At 38.1% G+C, this 18283-nt stretch overlaps 1 protein-coding gene across 2 annotated transcripts; it reads right to left on the reverse strand.

The window, feature by feature from the left end:
* Positions 1-378: 378 nt before the first annotated feature.
* On the reverse strand, positions 379-18006 carry LOC122015042 (chaperone protein dnaJ GFA2, mitochondrial-like). Of its 2 annotated transcripts, none has more exons than XM_042571683.1 (18): positions 17781-18006; positions 17633-17696; positions 17442-17510; positions 17263-17354; positions 7476-7559; positions 7326-7364; positions 6587-6691; positions 6175-6225; positions 5998-6085; positions 5830-5894; positions 5673-5747; positions 2872-2944; positions 2362-2453; positions 2220-2291; positions 1173-1229; positions 1029-1077; positions 830-896; positions 379-744 (listed from the first exon to the last, which is right to left on the reverse strand). In XM_042571683.1, the coding sequence occupies exons 1-18, from the start codon at positions 17868-17870 to the stop codon at positions 642-644; spliced, it is 1335 nt and encodes a 444-aa protein (XP_042427617.1). In that variant the 5' UTR covers positions 17871-18006; the 3' UTR covers positions 379-641. The 2 variants fall into 2 exon arrangements, with proteins under 2 accessions (XP_042427617.1, XP_042427616.1); XM_042571682.1 differs by having other exon boundaries at positions 17618-17696.
* Between the last annotated feature and the right edge of the window lie 277 nt (positions 18007-18283).

The following is an 18283-nucleotide window of genomic DNA, read 5'->3' on the forward strand; positions in this document are numbered from 1 at the left end:
GAAAAATATTAAAACTTTAATATATTATTTACATATTAAAATACATCAAATCATATCAATATTTTAATATCAATATTCATATCAAATTTTGATATAAATTTTTTTAATACGATAACACGAGATTTAAAAAATTTATTTTAAAAATAATAGTCAAATTTCAAAACTATTTTTTTCTATCAAAATCAATAACATGAGCAGGACTACTAATAAATAATTAATAAAAATATATAATTTGATAATATAGAACCAATAAATAAATTATATTTATTATTATTTTTATTTTTTTGATAATGAAGAGTAATTGATTTTTATGTGACAATAATATGACGATTTGGGATGTCCTTTGAATGACAACTCCCAACGGCTGCGAACAAAAGATTTGAGTATTCCAACCTATATAATATGTATATATTGCTTTTCACAAACCAGAAATTCTATCCTGCTACACAAACGATCCGAAAAGAAACATAAATATCTAATTCAGAATAGTGATCCTGTTTTATACCAGCGAACACACTGGTACAATTACAAATCATTTAAATTAGGCGACGACAAAATTGGAAAAGTCGCCAAAACCTACATGGCACGTAAAAAAAGATTACCTTGTTTAAGCCGAAATAATTCCATGAATGATTGGTAAGTTATCCAGACGCTCTAGCAGGAGCAGCTTCATCCTTTTCATAATCACGTTGCTCCTCTTTTGCAAACTCCTCAATCAGCTTACGCTGTTTCTGTGTTAGGTTCCTGGGCAATAGACAAAATATACAACCAAACAATCACTAAAAATAAGTGAGGCAATAGAACGTAGAAAGAAAGAAAAGAAACATACGCCGGAATTGTGACATTAAAATGCACACATTGGTCACCGTAGGAAGATCCATTCCTTGTTTTCAATCCTGCAACCAACATATAGTTTTAATCTTCTATCTCTATCACAAGGGAACCTAAGGTTGTTGGTACCACTTATGAGCTCTTTAATCAAGACGCTTAAAGATATAATATTTGCCAAAGGCTGCTGTTTTTATTACCTTTCCCCTTTAAGACGACCTTCTGACCAGGCTGAGTACCAGGCCTAACCTGCAGCCATCACTCATCATATTAGCACAATACCCTTTGCCTATTTATATCATAACAACATGAAAATCCTTCTAAGAAAGCCCCATCCCACAAACCTTTACGACTACGTCTCCTGTGAGAGTTGGCACTTGAATGGTACCTCCTAGTATTGCCTGCAAATTTTAACATATTAACATATACTTTTCAAGCACAGCAAAGGTTCAAAGAAAGAAGGCAAAGGGAGAGCAGCTTCTGACTGCTTAAGTCAATTGTGTTCAAAAAGCTACAAAAGGTATTGTTTCCAGTTGATAGTATTTAGCATAAGATGCATAACCAGATGCATGTATTTGTTCTTATAACTTCCAACATGCAGACAACCAGTATATCTTAATATATAGGTACTCTTTTTTCACCTATAACTCTCTTCTTTATTGTCAAATCTGAAGAGCAACCAACATGCAGCTAGCTTCTCAAAGCATGTACCAATGCATCAAAGATGTATATAATGACAGATAATAATGGCAGACAAATCAGAATTCCCGAGTATACAAGTGCACGTAGCCGCTTTGTTGCAGAGGAGCAGATACAGTTACTCATCTAGATTGACTCCCCTTCAGAAAAGGCTCTTGTAAATTTTCAACATCTAAGCTCCAATGGTTCAGATTGATGAACTCTTCTAGGTCCAAAACACGACTTAGCTCCTTGTGCTCTCAGCCTCATCCAGCTTCTGCAACTGAACGGGCATTTCTACTCTCAAACTGTGGCGAGAGATCATTACAAAGTAATGCCTAACACAATTCATCAGTGGTGGTAGGGGAATTAAGTTTTGCTATTAAATCTAACTCGCCCCATTTAATAATGTAACATAATTTAATGTAATTCACAATTGCTTCCTAGTTCCCTCTCATTTGTAATGCTATGGATTACATGAAAACAATCAATCCGGATTCAATAAAAGGTTATAGAATTTGAATTTTGGTAGCACAGGTTATAGGTTTTGAATTTTGGTAGCACCACGCCATGACAAGGTCAATAAAGATTAGGTCCTTTAGAAATGGAAAGCACACGATATCCATTTTAGATCCCCAAACAATGCTTGAACAAGATAAGCACAGTAAGAAATATAGCACTATGTTTTGCAATCAAAGTGCTTTACTAGGTACCTGAGTGACACTTATGGCAGCATCCACATGAATATTTGCTTTGTTCCTGCGGAAGACAGGATCCTCCCGAACCTAAAACAGCACTTTAAGAATGTTCTCTGATACATTTAAGTACAGGATTAAATTTAAACATGTTACTCACCTTGATAGTAACATAAAGGTCACCAGGTTGATTGCTCTCAGGATCCGCCCCACCACTTCTATACATTTTTATAGTTTCATTATCATCCACACCTGCATTAATATGTAAATAAATAAGAATAACCATATTTGAATTATGCAAGAAAATATTTTAATTACGCAGACCAGTAACCACCACTAGAAAGCATAGTTAGCTTTGTGTATTTTACCAACTCTGTTAATAGGGAGTTATGCTGCCACTGGTAAGTGTTCAGATATTAGATCAACAAAGAATATTTAATTAAAAGCAAAAAAGTCTCCTGATAAATTTGACAATCTTGAATTTCTGGATTCTTTTTAAGAATGAGAAATTAATATAATAGTGGCATCGTAGAAGCAAGTTTGGGAAGACAAACAGCAAAAAATAACATGTGAGGTAATAACAGGTGTCTAGTCAGGGCAAGTATCTTCCAATATGGCATTCACCATATATTGTCATGTTGACTGCGAAAAATAAAACTTCTAAACTCACCAGCCATCACATCCACCTTGACTGATTTTGTTCCTTTCACAACTCTATTTCCTTTGCACATCTTACACAGGCTCTGCAGACAATGGAAAATAGGAAAAACAAAGACTTGTCAGCTAGGAATTTGCTTTGAAAGGTAAAAGTAAGAAAAATTTTGACAATATAAAAGAATGAGATTCCATTGTTGAATAAAGCAATAGCAGGAATAAGAGATAACCAACTCATACTTTTTTGGCAATTAATCTGGAGCTTTTTCCAGTATTCAGCCATATGCAAAGCAATTTCTTTGCTAAAACCAAGGGCATTCAAAATCAAATGTCTTCTTAGTGTTTCTAACAAAATATTCACAGTTTCACTTCCTCATGTTATCATAGTTGAGTTACAAAATTTATCTTGGAAGGTGTTGATACTCGATACCTTCTTACATGATTTTCCTCATTTTATCCTTATAGATTGAAGCTACACTTTTTTTTTCTGTTCTTTTTATGATGGCATCATTTCCTATCCTATCATTTTTAACTAGCACATGTATCTATCTTAACAGTCCCATTTCAGTTATATTGATTAGAATTGTATACCGCCAAATAAAATCAGAATAAAGGCTTTTGTCAAGTTCCACCATAAGAAGGTTTTTAACTATCCTATTCACCATTAAAAACTGCTCCTTAATGTCAAGATGACAATTAATATGTTGTCATCATCTATAAGATTAAGCAACAAAACTAACAACCAAAAACTTATATAAGGACTAATAACCTAGTAGATGTGACGGGGTGTACAGGCAAGAAGGGACAGTAGCTTAAAGTGATACCTTAGGTAATACCAATTTCGACAGTAGATCAGTTATTCAAAACTATAGATCTAAATGACCAGCTGACCATATTCTAATATCAATTAGAATCAAAGACTGTCCTTTTCTTGACAATAAGATAAGTGATTACACCGTGGCTTAAAAATTCATTCCATGCCAGGTTGGAATAGATGAGACATCATTCTGCCTACCAAGTGTCACGCAAAACCCTGCCTGCAAACTGGCATGCAAAACCTAATCAAAACAAAGCTTCCAGGCAACGTTCATGAGCAACTTCCAGTTCTGAAAGCAATGTTCATGAACGACCTCTGCAAGCAACGTCTACAACTGATGTCCGTCAACAATTTATGAGTACTGCCCAACTCTGTGACTACAAGTTCTGTGAGCAATGGTGATGGAGTTTATGCTAGTGATGTCACCTTCTGTAAGGCACGAGCGTAACGAAGGTTTCTGCAAAGTTGATTCCTTCTATTCCCCTTCTTCAGATCTTCCTCAATTCGTTCCTCTTGGTACTTTTGAAATTGTGTGTCAACATGCCTGACATGACACATTTTTGTTTTGGCTGGGGACCAAAACCCTAGTTCAAAATAATATTTCAAACCATGGATTGCACCATAACCTTCGAATTGCATACAATCAAGATTGGCTTGCTAAGGATCACATACAAGTTGCTACAAGTACACCTCAAACCATTTCCATCAACTGCTACATGAACACATTTGATCAGATTATTTTCTGCCATGTGCTAACCTAGGATGAAGGGGAGCCTTTGGGCAACGGTAATGTTGTCGCCATGTGATCTAAAGGTCACGGGTTCGAATCTTGGAAACAGCCTCTTGCAAAAAGCAGGGTAAGGCTACGTACAATGGATCCTTCCCTGAGACCCCGCATGACGGGAGCTTCGTGCACCGAGTTGCCCTTTTTTATGTGCTAACCTAGGATACATTCTATGGGCTTGCACAAGTGCACCTCAGATAAGGTTACCTTTCCTACCACAAGGGCATAACAAATAGATTTTATCATCATAAGATTGGCACCTCCAAGGACCCCTTTTTTGCAAGGTTGAAATCTCACCACTTAGGCATCTTGCTTAGGTCAGGACAAGCACTACTTGGGGACAAAAGTTAGACGCACTAATATCCTCAGCTTTATCCCCATGATGTAGCTTTGGTTAATAAAAAAAGGGAAAGGATGCACCTGGTCATGCACATAGTAACTTTCCCAACCATCCCTATAACCCTATAACCGAGGAGCATGGCTATGAAAGAAATAGTTATTCTACAAGAAAAATAAACAAGCAAGCCTACCATAATTCTATTTCTTCAGTATTTAATTTACCTTATTCTACTTGAGAAAGGCAAGAGACTGTTGTCTCCAGCTCAGTACTTAGCCTTTCTTTCTAGATCATCAAATGAGAAGGGGACACCACCTATCCTCACCACTAGATAAGTAGCCAACCAATCACTCCAGCATCCACCTTCAGTTGCCAAATTATAACGAGGATTTGAAAGGCTTATAGTATCATTACAACAAATAACACATGACCATAATCATAATCATAGACACCATGCAACCCAATTCTTAATCTCACAATGTTTTATGCTTTTACTTATCATGCATCTAACTTACAAGGAGTATCTCAGACTCTCAGTGTGAATTTCCTTGATACATCAGAATCCTTCCTATAGAATGTTTTATGGCTCATGCATCAAACTTTCAATGATCATCTCGTACTGTATTTTTGGACAACTCTTGTAAAACTTAGTCACTTTCTAGACGATGCCTATTGTTAAAAGTTATCTTAGCTAGATGTTGGCTAGATGGAAGTTTTGGCATACCTATCTCAGGCAGTTTTCCAGGAAAACAGTTTGACAATCCTATACAATTTGAAGTTTTTATAATAACTTTAAGAAGAGAAATCATTCAACATTTGCTGGGTAAGTAGCGAAACCAAGGGTTTAATCTGAAACCAATTTCAGAACAATATGATCACCTTTACAGTTTTTCCAGATCCCCCACAACTGGAACATGTTGTCTGAAGCATGAAGGGGCCATTTTGTGAGACAACCTGACAATATAAAGCATAACAGTTAACTGTAGGAAAATGGCATTACAAATGTTTATAAACAAGTATTTTAATATAATCTAACCATTCCTGAGCCTTTGCAAGGCTTACATGTCTCTGGTCTGGTTCCAGGAGGGACCCCAGACCCACCTGCAGATAGAGGTAAAAAGAATGTCAACCGTGCATTACATGGTTAACAGCTGAAGTTCAATTGCTGGAAATGGCAATACTTTGAGGGCAGAAAATCCCATACCACAAGATTCGCAATTTACAGGAGCTTGAAATACAACTGTTTTTTTGCACCCTAGAACTGCTTCCATAAATGATATTTCAAGAGAAACCTTCCGAACAAAACACAACAAATAGGTTCAGCAACAGGTTATTTGCCATGGAAATTTAGATGTAACAGGACTATGGGAACAGAGGAAACCTTCATATCTGCTCCTCCATAATCTCTGTTTCCAAAAATGTCTTTGAACAGCTGGTTTCATAACCAGAATAATCAGTCAGGCCTACTATCGAGATACTCAACTATTAAACCTATAGACATGTCACTGAATCTGACCTTCAGAAACATACAGAGCTGATGCATCAAACGAAATAAACAGAGTTGTGAAGGATACAGATACAGATACAGATGCACCGTTACACACACAAAGACAGACAATTTTGGCTAATAGTGGACATGCAACAATTTAAACACACTGATATAGCAATCTAATTGGTCAAGGGAATCATCTTTATATACCTAAGTGTAACAGGAGTTATATTAGTACAGTATGAGTTATCGTGAAACAAAACATTCACTTGAGACAGAAAGACATGGAGAAAAGTATACATACATCTTCCATGCCAAAACCAAATGGATTTGCAAATCCTGTACCAAATGGACCAGGTCCATCAGGTCCACTGCCTGAAGCAGCTTGTTCATATGCATCAGGACCAACCTGTTAGATCATGTTTATCAATATAAGACCAGAAAGAATGGCATGTAACAATTGAATGATCGCCAAATTTCATGAAGAACTGGTCGAAATTAGCAATATCTTAAGATAAAAAAGAACAAAATGGGAGAATACTAAATTCCATAATAAGCTAGCATTTTTTTATATTTCCCAATGTTTATACATCAAAATTCATGTCCGATGAGTTTTGTTATCACAAAACATTTTGTCTATCCACTTTCACAAATGCTCATTTTTAATATTTTGAAGTGATTACTGTAAAACTCAGGTTGCCTATCTATTACTTAACATACAGAAGATTTAGTGGGGACTGCTTCTACGGGAAAGAATCTAGTTGCAATTCAAAACTATCGACCTGATCAGTAGACTTTGAAATATTGATCACTATAGTAGACTAGACACTCCACTCATCTTCATATCTTCATGTTACCATAATCTAGATAAGCTTTCACTAAATATTTTACTCTTTATACCATACTTCACCCAAGTAATAGTAATGCCAAAGATAATTAGAGAAAAAGACACATTCAATAGGCCATACAACATCAAGAGCATCACAAGTATATTCCATCAAGGATAGAATAGAAACGACATGCAAGGAAGACAGAACAATCACCTGATCATATAGTCTCCGTTTGTCTTCGTCTTTCAATACCTGTGAAAGGATAGATTTCAGCTTTCTCTCATGAAATTTAATAGAAAGTAATTAACAATTGGAATAAAACAATTGACAAAATATGTCAAAGACTGTCGAAGATTGAGTAACCTCATATGCACGCTGAACTTCTTGGAACTTCCTTTCTGCATTAGCATCATCCTTGTTGGTGTCAGGATGAAGTTTCTTAGCAAGCTGCAGAGAGAATGCACAAGTGCTTATACAAAATGAGGATAGTGAAAAGACTCCATGACATTAGACCATAGAGAAAATGCCATGGTGAGCTTCTGCAAATATCTTACTCCAGCAAATGACTAATACTGTCAAATGACAAATGGAGATTCTCAACTCGACACATTCATCACCATGGCTTAATTCCATCAGGTCCTCATTGATGGGATTAATGGATTAATGTCCATGTATCAGCTAACAAGCATTTTCAGGCCTACTCAAAGGATGTGGTATTGATTATTAATCGTAAGGATTTGTACATCCCTACAATTCAGTATGTCTTGAACAAAACAGAGTCAGTTTACTGAGAACAAAAGCTTAAAAACAATGAGAGTTTTTCAACACAAAATCAACTAAAAATAGAAGTGATGTTATATACTGTTTCTTTTAAACCCCCAGACAGGCATACCCAGTAACCTGATCCTTAAAATATCTTCACAGGACAAACTTTCTCCCTCCCTCTCTTTCGTTCACAAACTCCTCTCACCCCTCCCTATTGCAACTTTGAAATCACAGACTTGGCAACCTCCACAATCTTTGGTAAAAAATTGCGACGCTAGAGCGCACTTTGTCTTCAATTAGAGACTGACTTTTGATACCAGTTGAAAAGATCTCAATGGCATATCCCTACTGGGCACGACAAAGTTTCCCCCCTTACGTTTTCAGGCTTTCCACAGCCAGTTCAGCTTCCGCTTTTTATTCTCCTACATGAGCCTCCACACTTGCATATGTGAGTTGAGCAGCAACAGTAGTGATCAATAGCACCAAAGGTGGCGGTCTTGCCTAAGCATTGTTGGCAGTGCAAACGTGAGGTTTTGACATGACCCTTCTTCTCCAACAACAAGCACACCCTCTTTATCCCTTTTGCCTGATCAAATCCTCACCCAATGTTTTTTTTCCTTGTGCCCAACTTGGATGCCCCTTATGCGCAGGCAGAAAAAATATTTGTAGTTGACTTCTTTTTTGTTAAGCAGAAACTCGAGGTTGTTCAGTGGTAAAATGTAAGATTCCCCATTTTCATTTCTCTAACTAGTAACTAGTCAGTTTTTTTCTCACCTTACTGTCCCCTTTCATCAGCAATATGTTTCCATGGCACAAGCATTGAATAGCATCCAGGCAGAAAGTTAAGCAGCAACACCAAACAATAGTGACTTGGGTGAGGTAATCACAAAAGCAAAACCCTCCCCAAACCATGTCTCTTCCTCTCCTTGCTCTCCCATGTTCCTCACCCTCCCTCTCCTTTCTCATATTAGCAATGAGTAGGAGTTTTTAGGCATGAGCAGTAGTGGTACAATTATATTTTCCACAGTGAGCTTTGCATCTCCCATAAATGTTGATACAGATCTCTTATTGCTGAATTTCTTTCTTCTATTCCCTTTCTGTTTCACCTAATTTTTGCCTTCTTTGTGATTAGAACAGCAAACTTTGCTGACTACTAGAAATTTCCTGTGGGCATCAAACTTCCTATTGAAGTGACATACACATCTCGCTATTGTTTGGAACCAAGGTGAGGTATCTTCTATGATGGCTTGTCATTCTAGCCATCATAGCTGGTACTCTAATCGACAAAGAGCTACACTTAATTCAGATCCTATCCCATTTGCTTGAGTTGACTCATAACTTTTAGTTTCCTATATAACCTTATAGTGGATTCAAATTGCCTGGTGAGTTGATATTTCATGCTGTCAAATTATATTAATGTTTCTACTACACTTTTATTGACAATAGGGCTGTTGTGTAACTTTGTGGTCGCGGGTTAGAGTCACAAAAACAATTTCTTGCAATGGAGGATAAGGTTGTGTACAATAAACCTGTTGTAATCCAACCATGAAATTAAATATTATATCGTGCTGGTCAACACGGGTGAAATTTAATGTTATTTAACGTTCCACCCGCCAACCAGAATCACGAGGCTATCGTGACCACGGGGCCTCCGTGAGGTCGCAGAGGTTATCGCGACCCTGCAGGGACCTCCGTGTTGTCGTGGAGGCTGTCACAACCCTATCACAACCTTGCAACAGCCTTTAAAGGAAATAGCCGTCATTTAATTTTTACTATTTTCTTTAATTTTAGATTGAAATTTTACTTTTTTCGATAGTAATTCATTTCTATTAATTTTTCCTTCTTAAGTTTTTTCCTCTAATCCATTATTTTTTTTCTTCCTTGTTAATTTTTCCCCACTTTCATTTATTAATTTTTTCCCTCCCATACAAGAAGGTAAACAAAGAGAAAAAAATACTCGTTAAGGACTTAACAATTTTTTTTTCTTTCCTTTAGATCTTCACAAGGTAAATAACTTTTTAAGATAATTATCCTTGTTAAGAGAAAACTGTGTATTAGACACCACGGAATTATTGACTTATATACAACATAATTATAATAATACCCCTAGTTATTATGTTATAATATTCTAACACTCCCCCTTAAGCTGAAGAATATAGATCATATGTACCTAGCTTGTTGCATATGTAGTCAATTCGGGAACCTCTCAGTGACTTAGTGAATATATCTACTAATTGATCATGTGAGTTGAAAAAACTAGTAGATATTTCTCCTTATATGACTTTCTCTCTAACAAAGTGACAGTCAACTTTAATATGCTTTGTCCACTCGTGAAAAACTGGGTTCGAGGCAATATGCATGGCAGCCTGGTTGGCACATATAAGTGACATTTGTGTAACCTCCCCAAACCTGAGTTCCTGAAGCAACCGTTTTAGCCATATAAGCTCTTAACTAGTTATGGCCATAGCCTGATACTCTGCCTTTGCACTGGATCTTGCCACAACATTCTGCTTTTTGCTTTTCCAAGAAACAAAGTTACCTTCGACAAATATACAAAACCCAGAAGTGGACCTTCTATCAGTGGGAGATCCTGCCCAATCTGCATCAGAGTACCCTATGACTCGAGTATGTCCTTTGTCTGCATACAAAAGACCAATTCCTGGTGCGTATATCGAATAATGCGAGTCAGAACATCCCAATGTTTTTTACATGGAGAGTTGAGAAACTGACTTACTACACTTACCGCAAATAAGATATCCGGACGAGTAACAGTAAGGTAGCTTAGTTTCCCTACTAATCGCATGTACCGTTCAAGATCTGGAAGAGGCTCCCCTGATTTGGCAGAAACTTGACATTAGGATCCATAGGGTTCAGTTTAACATTCATGTTTCTTCCAGAATATCCATTGCATATTTTCTTTGGGATATGAAGATCCCCTGTTTAGACTGTGCTACTTCTATCCTCAAGAAATATTTGAGTTTGCCGAAGTCCTTTGTCTGGAAATGTTTAAAAAGATATTGTTCACCTATGAAATCCCAAGATGATCACTACCTGTGATGACAATATCATAAACATAAACCACTACGTAGATGCAACCAGTAGATGAGTGGCGATAAAAGACAGAATGGTCAACCTCGCTCTGAGTCATGCCAAACTGTTGAATTACAGTACTAAATCTACCGAACCATACTCTGGGTGATTGCTTGAGGTCATATAAAGATTTCCGCAAGCGACATACAAGACTAGAAGACTCCTCCCGAGCAACAAAACACGGAGGTTGCTCCATGTAGACTTCCTCGAGTAGATCACCATGTAAGAATGCATTTTTGATGTCCAACTGATAAAGAGGCCAATGATGAATCGCAGCAATTGACAGGAATAGGCGTCCAAAAGACATCTTGGCAACAAGAGAAAAAGTATCCCCATAATCCAATACGAAGATCTAAGTATAGCCTTTAGCGACGAGACACGTCTTAAGTCTGTCAACCATACCGTCTGGACCAACCTTCACCGTATACACCCATCGACAACCAACAACTGACTTCCCAAGTAGTAAAGGAACGAAGTCCCAAATCTCACTACTCTGTAAAGCACAAATTCCATCGAGCATAGTCTGTTTCTATCCTAGATGGGCAAAGGCATCACCTGCGGTCTTAGGAAAAAAAACAAATGACAAGGAAGAAAGATAAAAATAATAGGAAGAAGAAACACGATGATAACTCAAAGAAACATAGTGAGGAGAAGGATTACGAGTGGAGCGCATACCCTTTCGAAGTGCAATAGGAATATCAGAGTTAGGAGATGGGACCGGAGAAAATGGCGAAGGACTTGGCTCCAAAGATGTGTCCACGGCAGTGTCAATGTCGGTTGGCGGCAAAGCAGGACGAGGACGACGCTGATAAACCTACGAAGGAGGAGATGAGGCTGGGGATGATAGAGGCACCTCCGGAGGATAAAAGATAGTCACCGGTGCAGGTGGAGAGGGAGAAACCTCGGACTGGGAAACAGGAGGCCCAAAAAATGAAACTGAATCAAAGAATGTGACATCAGTAGAGATGAAGTACCGACGAAGAGTAGGGGAATAACACTTGTACCCTTTCTGAGATCGTGGATATCCAAGGAAAACACATTTATGAGACCGAAGAGAGAGTTTATCAATGCTAGAATCAAGATCATGAGCAAAACATATAGAACCAAAGATCCGAGATGGTAAAGGATGAAGAGGATGATGAGGGTAGAGGATATGATGAGGTATTTTACCCTGGAGAGTGGAGGAAGACATGCGATTGATGAGATAACACACAGTAAGTACGACATCACCCTAAAACTGATGAGGAACATGAGAATGGAGAAGAAGAATCTAAGTGATCTCAAGGAGATGGCGATTATTGCATTCTGCAACCCCATTATGTTGAGGGGTATGAGGGCAAGACGCGTGATGCAGTACACCATGAGATGCCAAGAAAGAACGAAACTGAATAGAAAGATACTCGCGTGCATTATCACTTTGCAAAGTTCGAAGAGAAATATCAAACTGAGTTTTGATTTCATGAAAAAAAGATTGAAAAATAGAAAACAATTATGAAAGTTCCTTTATCAGATATAACCATGTATAACGGGAAAAATCATCTATAAAAGAACAAAATATCGTGATCCCAATGTAGAAGAAACACGACTCGGACCCCAAACATCAGAATGAACCAAAGCAAAGGGAGGCATAGCCCGACTCATAGTGCGAGGAGAAAAAGAACTACGAACATGTTTACCTAACTGACACGACTCACAGGACAAATACTCTAAGTGAGAAAGACTAGGATGTAATTGTTTCAACTTATCAAGACCTAGATGTCCCAAATGAGCATGAATAAGAAATGGAGATGCCGCCGGCGAACCAACAAGAGAGGGTTGTTGAAGCCGATAAAGTCCATGAGACACATCCGACGCCAATCATCCTCCTCGTACTCCGGTCCTGTAAGGAAACAAACATTTTAGTAAAAGAAATAACACAATCAAGAGACCGAGTAAGTTGACTTATTGACAATAAATTAAAGGGAGCTCCGGGAACATAAAAAACATTATGAATGGCAAGAGACGAAGAAGGATGAACAATACCAATACCCTTGGACTCAGTTTGAGAACCATTGGCCATGGTGACAATTGGTAAATAACCAAAAGTAGTGAGAGAAGAAAATAGAGATTTATTATCAGTGATATGATCATTGGCCCCAGAATCAAGAACGTAAGGACCTGAAGAGAGAGATATGCCAACAAAGGAATTACCAGGGTGTCAACCGTAGCAGTGGAATCAGAAGCCTGACAATCCTCAAACCATTTCAGAAAGTCATTATAGGAAGGTTGTGGGGTCGGATCTAGTGTTAACTGTGAAGTGGAAGCTGAAGAAGCAACAGAATTCTGAACGATCTGAGCAGCGCGAGGAGGTCGACCATGCAAACCCCAGCACTTATCAATCGTGTGGCTCGGGCGGTGGCAATGATCACACCAAGGACGGCCTTTGCCACCCTTACGAGACGGAGGTCTGTTGTTGTGTTGAGACCAAAGTTAGCGAGTCAACAGGAATGGAAGGAGGTATCGTCAAGATCTTGGCCGGGACATGGAGGAGAGATGCCCAAGTATTGTCCATGGTAGCTTCTGTGGGGCTGCCCAGGATTTGATCATGAACATGAGAATAATATGTGGACAGACCATATAAAGCTAAGGACATAAAAAATTTCTTCCGATTTTCAAGCTCTTCAACAAGACTAGCCTCAAGTGTTCATTGAAGTCACAAAAAAGGCTATAGACCGAACCCAAATAAGTTGACATTGAATCCTTAATCTGATGGGCACTGAGGATAGTCATAAGATCTTCACATACTTGATAGAGTCGCCGAGAGGTGTTTGTAAAGAGTTGTTGAGCCTGTGTCCAAATGGCTTTGCAGGTTTTGCGAGTAGGAAGACATTCCTAAGAGATGGATGGATGGTGGCTCAGATAATACAACACAACTGAGCGTCAACCTTCTTCCATAGAGGACGATCGACGACTTGAACATCTTCAGTTTGAGTGAGATGTGTCTCATAACCTTGTCCAACAAGCCAAACTTAATGTGAGATGCCCAAAAGACGTAGTTTTTACCATCCAACTGTTCGGAAGAGAGGAGTGTAGTGATGTGGTTGGTAAATATTGAAGTATCTGACTTTGGGATGTCGAATGTAGTCATTGATTAATTTGGAAAGAACTATGAAGAACGCTGGTTGTCCCCTTCTCTGGTGAAAACTCCCTGCTTCCGCAACCACGTCGGCAGAAAGTCCACAGCAGCCTCAGTGATGCACTCAGAGATGAGCTTGCTGGAAATGAAGATGAAACGGCTGACTGGAATTGAGAAGAAGATGCTCACTACTCTGTCGGCCTCCTCTTCTGTTGAACACCTTGCGTTAGCAACCACGTTGGCAAGGAAATCTTCGGATGTAGGGACAGAGAGGAAGAAAGAATAGCCATAGAAGAGGGAAGGACAGCCGGATTCCTCTGTTAGAAACCACGTCGGTGGGAAGCCTTCAGAGAACAGAACCACTGCGGCAATGAAACCCTAGATTGAAGCCGGCACTCTTCAACAAGGATCGGGAGATGAGGGAAATCCACCGCGCCAGAGCAGAACTACTTCGCCGAAAGGGAACACTGAGGAGACGTTGTCGCCTAGAACCCTAAGATGAGGTCGTCACCTTCCCCATAGCCATCGGAGATGTCGTCGTTGTCGGAGAACAGAGGAGCCCGAGGCGGGATAGCTTCGTTGGCCGTCAGGGATGGGAGTCAGCCTGCGGATCGCGCGCTTGCGGGTCGCGTCGAGGACGATCGCGCGATCGTTGGCGAATACGAAGAGGGTGCTGTCAGGAGGAGGTGGAGAAGAGAAAACGCAAGAGAGCGACGGCATAGGAAATTAGGGTTTTTCTTTTAACCTGACTCTAATACCATGTTAAAAGAAAACCGTGTATTAGACACCACGGAGTTATTGACTTATATAGAGAAGGATATAGAGCATAATTACAATAATACCCCTAGTTATTATGTTACAATATTCTAACAATCCTTTTCCCTTCATTATCTATCCATGAAATAAACATAGAGAAAAAAAAACCTTTACGGAGGTAGCAAGAAACAAATTATTAAGATGAAAAAAATTAAACATAATATAAATTCTAACTTTATAAAATATACTGCTATTAATGAACTAAATTATTCTACATATAAATTTGATTTAATTTTAAACTGATCAAAATAAATCTTGCTTAAACCTACCTCATCCACCATGCCTACTTGGTGGATTTCAATTAACCCTAAAACGACTTTTACCCAATAAGAAACAAGCATTTCATAAGATAATATTAAAATTTAAGCTCGACATTCAATATTTCAAATATAACTCAATAGTAAACACCTATAGCGATCAAATATTAATAAACTATTTTTTAATTAATTATATTTAAAAAAGTATTGAAACTGTATACACAACACGGTACCAAAATCTGTGTTCGGGTCATAAATCAAAAGTCTGACACGACTAAAAATTGTAAACCTTAGGTCAACCCTTCCCCGAACCTTGTATTAACAGAAGCTTCGTGCACCAGGCTACGCTTCTACTACACTTTTACTGGCAGTTGGCTTATGATATATATGCTTTCATAATGATGTCTGATATAGCATTATAATTTATATATGTGGAATGAACCATAAATTTAGTAAAATTGACTATAAGATACTATCACTTTCAATTATGTTGATTGTGAACATAATAAGAAATGGTAACAATTGGGTAAAACAAAATAATGATGATTTTGGAAGATAAGCTGGCAGTATGTTTGCAGCATATTTGACCAGTTGAATGTGTTGATCAACTGTAGCTGATACAGCTGTCATACCAGACACCCAACTAGCATCGAAGAGCAAGGGAAATACCAAAATCCAATGCTCAACACTAAACAAAATGTAAATAATTCACTTTAACATGGAGGCATAACTAGAACTTTATCTAATTAATCTATCATGTTATCATTATATACTACTTATGCATTAATACTCAACTACTCTACGCTAACATCCTCCATTATTGCCTCTAGATTCTTGAGACAAGGGCTAAGATGAAGCACTAGGCACTCTGAGATGTATTTGTAATTGGTATTTTGATACTTTTAGACTTATGTAGCTTTTGTTCACTTGTTTTTATTTTTATTTTGCACTAATAATTTATGAACTTTTTAGATAATCTATGTTCCGGACATAGTGATCTGTTTGAAAACAGTTTTTATGTTTATCATGTCAATTTTAATAAACATTCATTCTTAGTTCTTTTTGTGCTTTATGCTAATAGATAGAAATGAGAATTGTATGAGTGGCATGTGTTGGCACTCTTGTTACTTATTCAATTGCTGCATAGTGATTGCCTATGGAATTTTCGTGCCACTAACTCAGTCATAGCCATGGGAAAGGGATTGATTAGATATGCACAGAAACAAAGATATAATAAATCAAAAATCAGAAAATTTGACTGGAAAACTCTCCACTATAACTCCAAAATTGAGAAATTTTATTTGGTAAAAGAAACTAAGAATTAAACAACTTATGCAATGCTAATATACCCGTGCAGGTGGCAACAGTGAAACACTATAATAATACTGAACAAGATACTACTATTTGGTTGATGATGTATCATGATGTACCTCTAGGTTTTCAGAATAAAAGTAATATAACTTAAGCATTTTTTTATGCTTTTTCTCAAGGTCATTATTCTTCTGGCTTCTAATTGAATTCCCTAGTGAAACATGTGCACAATTTTTCGATGATCAATGAAGTGTTAACAGTCTTCAACGACTTGTAACATTAACATTTCGACAAGTGGCTTAGCAACTAAATATCATAGACAGGAAACATTGACCCAGATCCTTAAAATGTGTACAAAAAAAAACGATGGTCCGGTGCACAAAGCTCCCACCATGCGGGGTCCAGGGAAGGATCCTTAAAATGTGTATCAAACGTAAAATAATATAATATTGTAGGTCAGTTTCTGATCCACAAGTTGTAAATGTCCACTGACACTTTAACATAGCCTAGTGATATTAGAACTTGGAAAACCTTGTGTGCACAACTACCTCACCACGTATCATGCCAAAAAATTTAGTTTAAGCATAGCCAACACTATAGAAGAATCCTATGAATTGGATATAGCATTCATTGGGAAAAAAACAATAATGAAGATTAATACTTGCATTGAAGAGCCAACTAAAAATAACAGTACACATCCAAACTTAAGAAGAGAATTGTGAAATTTATAGTTAAAGGGTGATAACTTGCAACAAAATCAAAAATCAGAAGAAGCATTTAAGGTGCAAAAACCTACCGCATAGTAGGCCTTCTTGATATCTGCAGCACTTGCATTCTGACTAACACCAATGACATCATAATAATCCCTTGCGGACAGTGATTGCGTTCCTACACATAACAGAATGCCCGGTATGAGCGAGGCAAAACACCTACATATTTGGGGGAAAACAGAAAACGAATAGTTTTTGGACTCACCGTGAAAAAACCTTTTCGGGAACAAGTTCCGGCGTGTACTAGCATTCGTTGCTTCACGGAACGATCTCACTGCAAATTTAATTAGTTCGTAAAACTAGAGATTTTCAAGTAAAGATATTGTTCCAAAATAGTCCTAATTCCAGATGAAAACGGAAACAAGAAAAGGGTCGTTTCACCTGCTCTGGACCTACCATCGAAAAAACTCCTAGAGGAACAGTGATTTCCAGACGCCGACCAGCGAGAGGATTCCCCCAACTGCAAGAAGTATCGAAAATATTACATCTTTCGAATTCGAAACTCATAGGACTAAGAAACATCACAGCAGGATAAAATTTCCACCGTGGGAACTGGAGCATCCTCGACGAGCTTCGACCCGAGAGACCTTCGAGCGAGCCAGAAAGAGTTCTTGGCAGCTCTGGCCCTCATCATCGGAGTCAACCGTAATCTCTCACCACCTTACGGACTGGGAAACGACCGGGATATGTCAGGCGCCGGTGGGCAAGAGCAACGCCTGCGCAGTTCAGAAGTGAACTTCAACAACAGAATTAGGGCTAGCGATACGCCAAGGTTATTTATAGTCATTTATCCGCCAGCCGCCTTTGAAATTAATGGTTATTTGATTGGGAGAGCAGAGGGTGGGACCACGGTATACATGCAGCTATCTCCCTGGCGGGTACGTGGGTATAAAGGGATGGAGAGTGTAATTTAGGATCTAAAAGCGCCCAGCTAAATTAAAGGATATTTTCCCAATTTTTAAAATTTCCTAAAGGACACTCTAATTTCCATCTATTTTAATCCTAAATTAAAATAAAAACTTAACTTTTCTTATTTTAATCGAACCC

This window comes from Zingiber officinale, chromosome 8B, assembly GCF_018446385.1.
Source record: "Zingiber officinale cultivar Zhangliang chromosome 8B, Zo_v1.1, whole genome shotgun sequence".
NCBI lineage: Eukaryota > Viridiplantae > Streptophyta > Magnoliopsida > Zingiberales > Zingiberaceae > Zingiber > Zingiber officinale.